The following is a 10,333-nucleotide window of genomic DNA, read 5'->3' on the forward strand; positions in this document are numbered from 1 at the left end:
GTCCCTTACAGCCAACGCTTTACACGCGGGGCACAGATAACCGTGCCCCGTCTTATCTTACACCTTTATGTGCTTAATGGGAGCAGTGTCACGGAACGCCGGGGGCTATAAAGATGCAAAGTGCGTGGGTAAATTGTCCCTTTTCAAACCAAAAAATATATCAGCATTGTTAAATCGTAAGATGATATATATATGTGAGCAGACAATGCAACACGGCATAACGCCTCCTGTCGAAGGATTTATTCATATTTGTGTCCCGCCGCGTATTAAATTGTTTTATTTTCCGCCTTTGCACATCCCATAGGTCACAATCACCGCATTCTTTCCGGCTGGGGTTCCACTTTCAGCGGCGATTGGTTCAGCGCTGGCACAAGTCCGCAGCCGTCTCGACATGCAGCGTCTCATCAGCAGGATCCAGGCTCTGCTTGCACCAATGATGCTCAGCTTCCCAGGTGTGCTTAGGCAAGGAAAAGTTTCGACATGCAGCGTCTCATCAGCATGATCCAGGCTATGCTTGGACCAATGCTGCTCAATTTCCCAGGTGTGCTTCGCCAACGAAGGGTTTCGACATGCAGCGTCTCATCAAGAGCGCAAGTCAAACTTTGCTTGCCAGATGATTCTAGGCAAGGGTCCCTCTCTGTTGGACGTGGGTTCTAGAAGAGAACTCGGCTGATGTAGTTCGTCTCTTATCTTTGCGCAAACGGTGACGCGAAGCTTTTTTTCGGTCACCGCGAGCGTTGTACTGTTTATGGGCGGACGGCAGTTCTGAGAAATATGACACGTGGTCGAATGTCAGTCGCAGCTATACGCACGTGTACGCGGGCGTGGCGCATGCGTGTGTATCAGTGCAAAACCTTTGGTGATGCTGCTGAGTTGGCAGTGGTGCACAAACAACAACAACAACAAACAGCTCAACACATTCGTCAACAACGCCGTGGCCTTAAAATTGATAGACATACGTTGACATGATAGGTGACGTTGCGGACAATGGCACCTCCTCATGGCACATGTTAGAAATCGACAATTCGTAGCAAATGTGTTGTTCTTCTTGATTCTTTCGGTAAAGTCACGTAGAAGGGAAATAATAAAATAATAAAAATAAAACATTATAAAATAAATTTCGATTTAAAGCTTTCGTGACTGCAGGGATTCATCTTCTTGGTTCTTTCGGTAAAGTCACGTAGAAGAGAAATAATAAAATAATAAAAATAAAACATAATAACATAATTCTCGCGACGTTTCGGCCACAACGCAAGCAGCCGTCCTCAGGTGAAGAACAGGTTTGTCGGAAAGACAGCGTCTGAATGAACACCACCAGGCTTGGAAGCGTATATTTAAGCTGGTTTTTTTATTTGTTTTATTGTATTATTTCCCTTCTACGTGACTTTACCGAAAGAACCAAGAAGATGAATCCCTGCAGTCACGAAAGCTTTAAATCGAAATTTGCTGTTGTATGCTACGGAGAAGGGACATTGCTCGAAACGTCGTCTATTATATATTTTTCATATAAGTGTTACACTCATTTAAGGCTGAATCCTGCTGATGAGACGTTAAATGTCGACATCTGTGTGGACTTTCGTCTGTGTTGGCGGCCACCACCACCACCACCGGCGATTATCTGAACCCGTCCCGGGCCTCCCCTAGGTCGACTCAGACTCAAATGAGTACCTGGTGCGATGTGTAAAAAACATCGCCAGGAGGAAAACAAAGGCGGTCGGGCGAGGTGCTGGCCACCCACCCCTTCGTGTGCCGTGCCGGCCTTCATAGGTGGTTCTTGCGAACAGCACTTGCCCCAACAGCCTGTTCAGGTGATACGGGGGCATGTCTGTCTTTGGTAACGTGTTTCCATTTGTATCTCTGAAGACATGCATGTGGCATGACATGTACCGCTATGTTTGCTGTTCTCCAATATTTCGACAACCTTATGCCATGTATATATTCTCAAATTTTGCTGTCTTTTTCTTGGATTTTCTGTTTGCACATAGTCACATAGTCACTTTAAGATGTTTGCTTGTTCATGTTTTTGTTTTATGTTTGTTGCGGTTGCACCCGATTCAAGAGCCGAATGGCTCACAGGGCTATACCTAATACATGAACTTGAATTATCGACAACATATTAAAACACGACTTAATATATTGCCAACAATTGATGAGATGGTGAATAAGTTCGTGAAATACATGGGGCCGCGTGCGTTATTATCCGGGTTCTCTCCGCGTTCAGAAACACGCGTTTAGAGTATTTGGCGACTGCTATAAATTCCCACGCGACAAAGGCGCATCGTCGAGATATCACTCGTGGCCAGCTCGCTTCCGACAAACAGCAACATAGACGAGTGGGCCTTACCTGGGGAAAAACAAAACAATTTGCTTAGTTCAAAAGTGAAAAATCACACGTACTGTATATACACGTAACATAATCAATCAGACATTGCAACACATATCATGCCATGCCGTGCGTGTCTTTGTCTCGGTGTGCATATATCATGCGCCGTGCCGGCCTTCAAGGGTGCTGGTTAAAAGCACTTGCCACAAAGAGTCTGTTAAAAGTCCATACGGGGGATCTTTGTCTTTGTGTGCATATGTTGATAAGAATGTCCTCTCGCAAAGCAGCACTTTCCCCAACAGCCTGTGGTAGGCTATCCGGGATACCTTTGTCTTTGCGTGTACAAAATAAAACCACACACGAGCCCCTGTGTCAACAAACGTGTCCGATTCAAGGAGTTGACTCATCCAAATCACGCGTGTGTGTCTGGAATTGAACCGGGCGCAGTCTTTTCTCTCTCTCTCGCTCGCTGGGATCTGTGCTCAACTCACACGCGAAGTCTTTGGCAGCGGTCGAAACTGTCGCGGCAGTCGTTTCCCAGGCTGCTCTCCGTGTTGACCGACGCCAGAAAGTCGTCTTTTCTGGGCATCAATCGCCTGCCGGACGGGAAGGGCGCACAGGAGACGCCCACGGGGTTGTCGGGATTGCAAGGAGGGATACTTTTTTGCTGCTGTTATTGCTGTTTCACGATTCACTCAACAATCAACACTGTTTGTTCACAGATTCATTGACATCATTCACGTGCCCGCAGGACGCATCGCGCTGGCTGGGATCTCGCTGGGCACGTGATCGGCGTGTTGGAGCGCGAAATTCTCGGCAGGTAACTCAGAACCACCCTCCCCCCCCAATTCTCACTGTTGTGTGAGTGTGTGTTGGGGAGCGGTAGTGCAGCGGTTAGCGCTACGCTGCGCTACTAACCTGGCAAAACCCGGGTTCGATTCCCGCTCACGGTCAACACCGGTGACGATTGTCTGACCCAGTCCTGGGCCTCCCCTAGGTCGACTCAGCCTAAAATGTGTACCTAGCGTGGTGTGTAAACGTCGCCACGAGGGGGACAAAGGCGGCCGGGCGAGGTGTTGGCCACCCACCCCCTCGTGTGCCGTGCCGGCCTTCATAGGTGCTCGCTAACAGCACTTGCCCCAAAAGTCTGTTAAGGCTATACGGGGGATCTTTATCTTTGTTGGGGAGCGGTTAACGCTACGCTGCGCTACTAACCTGGCAAAACCCGGGTTCGATTCCCGCTCACGGCCAACACCGGTGACGATTGTCTGACCCAGTCCTGGGCCTCCCCTAGGTCGACTCAGCCTAAAATGTGTACCTAGCGCGATGTGTAAACATCGCCACGAGGGGGACAAAGGCGGCCGGGCGAGGTGTTGGCCACCCACCCCCTCGTGTGCCGTGCCGGCCTTCATAGGTGCTCGCTAACAGCACTTGCCCCAAAAGTATGTTACAGGCTATACGGGGGATCTTTGTCTTCGCGTGTGCTGTATGTGCCATGGGCCTCCCCTAGGTCGACTCAGCCTCAAATTAGTACCTAGTGCGACGTGTAAAAACTTCGTCACTCGGGAGACAAAGGCGGCCGGGCGTGATGCTGGCCACCCACCCGCTCGGGTGCAGTACCGGCCTTAAAAAGTGCTCGCTAACAGCACTTGCCCCAACAGTGTGTTGAAGGCTATACGGGGGATCTTTGTGTCCGTGTTGCGCTGTATGGGCCAAAAAAAAATACAGAGGGAATCTTGAGCATCTCCAGCATCTCCAGCTTACAGCGCTAGGGTCAGTCATGGAAATTCCACGTTCCTATGGCCGGGGGCGGTGGGTGGGGCGAGTATATACATTGAACAACCACAGTTTGACTGACACACAAAGTGGTATTCACTGTATCGACCCCTGGCCGGAGAGGATGATTGACCGAGTCACCCACCCCAACCAGGATTTGAACTCGGGCACACAAGGTCGATGACCCCTTGTCAATGTGAAAGCTCGTATCGTGATGATGACTTGGCCACCAGATGTGGCGTCGTACCGCGGCTAGCAGAACTCTTTATGGGGAGCGGTGGCGTCGTGGTTAGCACACTGCACTGCACGAATTGAATTCGCGCTCACGGCCAACGCCAGTGACGATGACCTGAACCGGTCATGGGTCTCCCCTAGGCCCGACTCGGCCTCAAGTGAGAACCTGGTGTGGTGTGTAAACGTCGCCGCTGGGGAGACAAAGGCGGCCGGGCGTGGTGCTGGCCACCCACCTCCTCGTGTGGCCGCGCCGTCCTTCATAGATTCTCGCTAACAGCACTTGCCCCAAAGAGTCTGTTGCAGGCTATACGGGGGATCTTTGTCTTTGCACGCCTGCGATGATGTAAACTTCTCACCGTAACCCGAGCACGACGAGGCAGACGAGGACGAGGGCTCCAGTCAACCCCGCGACTGAGTAGACCGCGTAATTCGCCATCACTGCCAGGACAGAACGGGGCAATCGCCCATCAGCATGTCACGAACCACACCGACACAACCGGCGTCGACTGCGTCGTGTTCTCAGACTGTATTAACGCGAGCGGCGTTAGCGTTACCGCCGCGTTCCCCGTCCGCCCCTGCAGCCAGCCAGCCAGCCAGCAAACCTTGTTTTCGAATATCGTACCATAGCATGATAATTTATATAGTACGGTAGCATATCGGCATGGATTCGTACTCTTTTCTCTCACTTGATACAGCTATCGTGCTGTGACGGTTCCACCTGAAGACGGAAGCTTGTGTTGCCTCCGAAACGTCGTGATTTTTACTTTATTTTTATTTTACTTTTATTAATTTTTATTTTTTACCTACGTGACTTTACCGAAAAAAACCTAAGAATATGAATCCTTGCAGTCACGAAAGCTTCAAATCTAGAATTCGTACTGAGCATTGGCTGGGCACGTGGCCTGGGACGCAGCGCTGTGGAGGAAGCAGCGATGGTTGGTGGAACATTCACGAGCGAGTAGGCAACACTTCACGGTCTGAGATTAACCTAATTATTATTATAATAATCATAATTACTACTCTTTGGTTCTTTCGGTAAATTGAGTCAGCAGTTCTAACTGCTGTGCTTGTCTCACCTGATGACGGTTGCTTGTGTTGCGATCGAAACGTCGTGATCTATTTTATTTTCTACCCACGCGACTTTACCGAAAGAACCAAAAAGTATGGATTCCTGCAGTCACGAAAGCTTCAAATCCATCATAATTAGTATTACAATGGCATGGTTATTACGTTCTGTTCTGCGTAATCGTAACCTACCTTAACTCCTAACCCCTAAACCCTAAGAAAGGCGCCTTTAAAGAAATGAAAATCAACTCAACGCTCACAATAAAAAAACACAATTGGCGACGTTTCAGGCAATAGTCCCGTGCTATTGCATGTATTTGGAACTTCTTTCGCACCGCACGTACGTACCCAACCGTGCTAATCGGAGGTGCTGCGAGAAGAAGGGCCAATTGCCCGGAAAGTCGCCTTAATTGTAATGGAACGGAGTGTTGTTGACGAACGTGTTTAGTGTTGCTGCTGCTGCTGTTGTTGTTGTTGTTGACAACTTTGTGTAGCACTGCCAACGCAAGCAGCAGCAGCGGCACCATCATCAGATGATGTAATGTGTTTAAACAAATACGTAAATGTTTCATTGCTCGATTGATTTGACACCGGGCACATTCAATCCCCCCCTTGAGAGACTTGCGTCATCTTGTTCCGCACAGGGGCAGCTACCCATCAGGGATGGCGGGGGGGGGGTCCCCTGGGCTTAAATGAAGTTGATGAAAACGGACAACAGAGCTGGGGATTGGAATGAGATGCGGCACAAGAGGCTTTTGAGATTGTGGGGGGCATTCTAATCGCTGAATAAATGTCAAGCCTTATTCCTTTTTATCATCATCATCAACAGACTGTAGGGGCAAGTGCTGTTAGCGAGCACCTATAAAGGTCGGCACGACACAGGAGGGGGTGGGTGGCCAACACCACGCCCGGCCGCCTTTGTCTCCCTAGTGGCAATGTTTACACATCGCACCAGGTACTTATTTGAGGCTGAGTTGACCTAGGGGAGGCCCATGGCCGATCCAGCATAATCGTCACCGGTGTCGGCCTTGAGCGGGAATGGAACTCGGGTCGCCGGGTTCGTGGTTAACCGCGCTACACAACCGCTCCCGCAAACAAACACACACGCACACACACACATACACACACGTGCACGCGCGCACACACATACACACACGTGCACGCGCGCACACATACACACATACACACACGTGCACGCACGCACACACATACATACATACACACACGTGCACGCGCGCATACACATACACACACGTGCACGCGCGCACACACATACACACATACACACACGTGCACGCACACACATACACACATACACACACGTGCACGCACACACACACACACGTGCACGCGCGCACACACATACACACACGTGCACGCACACACATACACACATACACACACGTGCACGCACACACATACACACATACACACACGTGCACGCACACACATACACACACGTGCACGCACACACATACACACATACACACACGTGCACGCACACACATACATACATACACACACGCGCGCACACACACACATACATACACACACGTGCACGCACATACATACATACACACACGTGCACGCACACACATACATACATACACACACGTGCACGCACACACACATACACACACGTGCACGCGCGCACATACATACATACACACACGTGCACGCACACACACACATACACACACGTGCACGCACACACATACACACATACACACACGTGCACGCACACACATACATACATACACACACGCGCGCACACACACACATACATACACACACGTGCACGCACATACATACATACACACACGTGCACGCACACACATACATACATACACACACGTGCACGCACACACACATACACACACGTGCACGCGCGCACATACATACATACACACACGTGCACGCACACACACACATACACACACGTGCACGCACACACATACACACATACACACACGTGCACGCACACACATACATACATACACACACGCGCGCACACACACACATACATACACACACGTGCACGCACATACATACATACACACACGTGCACGCACACACATACATACATACACACACGTGCACGCACACACACATACACACACGTGCACGCGCGCACATACACACATACACACACGTGCACGCACACACATACACACAATAACACACGTGCACGCACACACATACATACATACACACACGTGCACGCGCGCACACACATACACACACGTGCACGCACACACATACATACATACACACACGTGCACGCGCGCACACACATACACACACACACGTGCACGCACACACATACACACATACACACACGTGCACGCACACACATACACACATACACACACGTGCACGCACACACATACACACATACACACACGTGCACGCACACACATACACACATACACACACGTGCACGCACACACATACACACATACACACACGTGCACGCACACACATACACACATACACACACGTGCACGCACACACATACACACATACACACACGTGCACGCACACACATACACACATACACACACGTGCACGCACACACACACATACACACACGTGCACGCACACACACACATACACACACGTGCACGCACACACACACATACACACACGTGCACGCACACACCCACATACACACACGTGCACGCACACACACACATACACACACGTGCACGCACACACACACATACACACACGTGCACACACACATACACACACGTGCACGCACACACACACATACACACACGTGCACACACACACATACACACACGTGCACGCACACACACACATACACACACGTGCACGCACACACCCACATACACACACGTGCACGCACACACACACATACACACACGTGCACGCACACACACACATACACACACGTGCACACACACATACACACACGTGCACGCACGCACACACATACACACACGTGCACACACACACATACACACATACACACACGTGCACGCGCGCGCAACCTCGGCCCCGCTCGCCGTAAATCGTCATTGTTGTAGACTGCAGAGTCTTGTGATAGCAGCGCAACACCTTTCACATCTCCAATCCTCTTCGTCGACCGAACCGGGTCAAGGACACGTCGCTCGGGGGGGGGGGGGGGTGACACGCTTATTGCAGCAGACCAAAGTAGGATCGTTAAAAAAAAACGGTAACCGGTTTTAAAAAAAACGGTAACCAGTTTTAAAAAAACCGGTAACCGGTTTAAAAAAACGGTAACCGATTAAAAAAAAAGTTTACTGTATCGTGCACCGATTAGGAGCAAGGTCAACGTCCCTTCCGAAGCGCCCGCCCCAGTGAAGCTATGGTCGTGAAGGCCTCGGCGAGAGGGAGGCTCTAAGGGTGGATCGGGCCGATTCTCCCCCACGGGACAGACGTCCTGCACGAGGTCGACGTGCACTCACGCGCGACGACCCCACCACAAGCTACCGACCCCATCGACTGCGGTGCAGGAAGGGAAAAGGAACATACGGAGTAGGAGACGTTTCGGTACATTGACCCTTTTTCTTCCGAGCATGTCGTAAGTCATATTTTTTTTTACTTTTTTTTTTTACTTTTTTTTAAACACGCTTTTAGAAAATGTGCTCGTAATGGAGGAACTCCACGACTCTGGGAAGTGGCCCCGAAGCTTGCCATGACGTAGGGACCGTGGCCAATTACAGCCAACGTCAGTTTACTGTGGACAATTAGACCCAAGCCGAAACATAACGTGTAAAAAAGATTGTTAAAAAATATTTTTATTTTATTTTGTATGATAGAATATAGTATTGTCATCATTATGACATAAGTATACCAAGTTTGCAGTCGATACCACATTGGGGAGTGGATTAAAATTGAGTTACAAGAATTGAGGATACCACTACAACAACAGAGTTAGTTAAATGAAAGCGTGTAAATTAAAAAGTCAAGAGAACAGAATGTTGGAGGTGAGTGGCCAGCACCACGCCCGTCCGCCTTTGTCTCCCTCGTGGAGATGTTTACACACCGCCCCAGGTACTCATTTGAGGCTGAGTTGCCCTAAGGGAGGCCCAGGACCGGTTTAAATCATCGTCACCGGTGTTGGCCATGCGTGGGAAGCTAACTCGGGTCACCGTTCCCCGCAACAAACACTCGCTTACTCACCCACCCACCCACTCACCCATCCACCTACTCACCCACCCATTCACCCACTCACCCACCCACTCACCCACCCATTCACCCACTCACCCACCCACTCACCCACCCACTCACCCACCCATTCACCCACCCACTCACCCACCCACTCACCCACCCACTCACCCATCCACCTACTCACCCACCCATTCACCCACTCACCCACTCACCCACTCACCCACCCACTCACCCACCCACTCACTCACCCACCCACCCACCCACTCACCCATCCACCTACTCACCCACCCATTCACCCACTCACCCATCCACTTACTCACCCACTCACTCACCCACTCACCCACCCACCCACTCACCCACCCACTCACCCACCCACCCACCCACCCACTCACCCATCAACCTACTCACCCACCCTTTAACCCACTCACCCACTCACCCATCCATCTACTCACCCACCCATTCACCCACTCACCCACTCACCCATCCACCTACTCACCCACCCATTCACCCACTCACCCATCCACCTACTCACCCACCCACTCACCCACCCATTCACCCACCCACTCACCCACCCACTCACCCACCCACTCACCCACCCACTCACCCATCCACCTACTCACCCACCCATTCACCCACTCACCCACCCACTCACCCATCCACCTACTCACCCACCCATTCACCCACTCACCTACCCACTCACCCACTCACCCACCCACTCACCCACCCACTCACCCACCCATTCACCCACTCACCCACCCACTCACCCATCCACCT

The 10,333-nt window shown here is 50.9% G+C and overlaps 1 protein-coding gene across 1 annotated transcript in view; it reads right to left on the reverse strand.

Annotated features, from left to right (window-relative positions):
- Window positions 1–1,656: 1,656 nt before the first annotated feature.
- The window catches only part of LOC144949340 (ciliary neurotrophic factor receptor subunit alpha-like), a 39,002-nt gene continuing 30,325 nt past the window's right edge, over window positions 1,657–10,333 (reverse strand). The window contains exons 10-12 of the mRNA XM_078879312.1: window positions 4,690–4,771; window positions 2,815–2,919; window positions 1,657–2,344 (exon numbers count right to left, since the gene is read on the reverse strand). Coding sequence (XP_078735438.1) covers window positions 2,341–2,344; window positions 2,815–2,919; window positions 4,690–4,771 — 191 coding nt within the window. The 3' untranslated portion in view covers window positions 1,657–2,340. The remainder of the gene's footprint in view (window positions 2,345–2,814; window positions 2,920–4,689; window positions 4,772–10,333) is intronic.

This window comes from Lampetra fluviatilis, chromosome 53, assembly GCF_964198595.1.
Source record: "Lampetra fluviatilis chromosome 53, kcLamFluv1.1, whole genome shotgun sequence".
Taxonomy (NCBI): Eukaryota; Metazoa; Chordata; class Hyperoartia; order Petromyzontiformes; family Petromyzontidae; genus Lampetra; species Lampetra fluviatilis.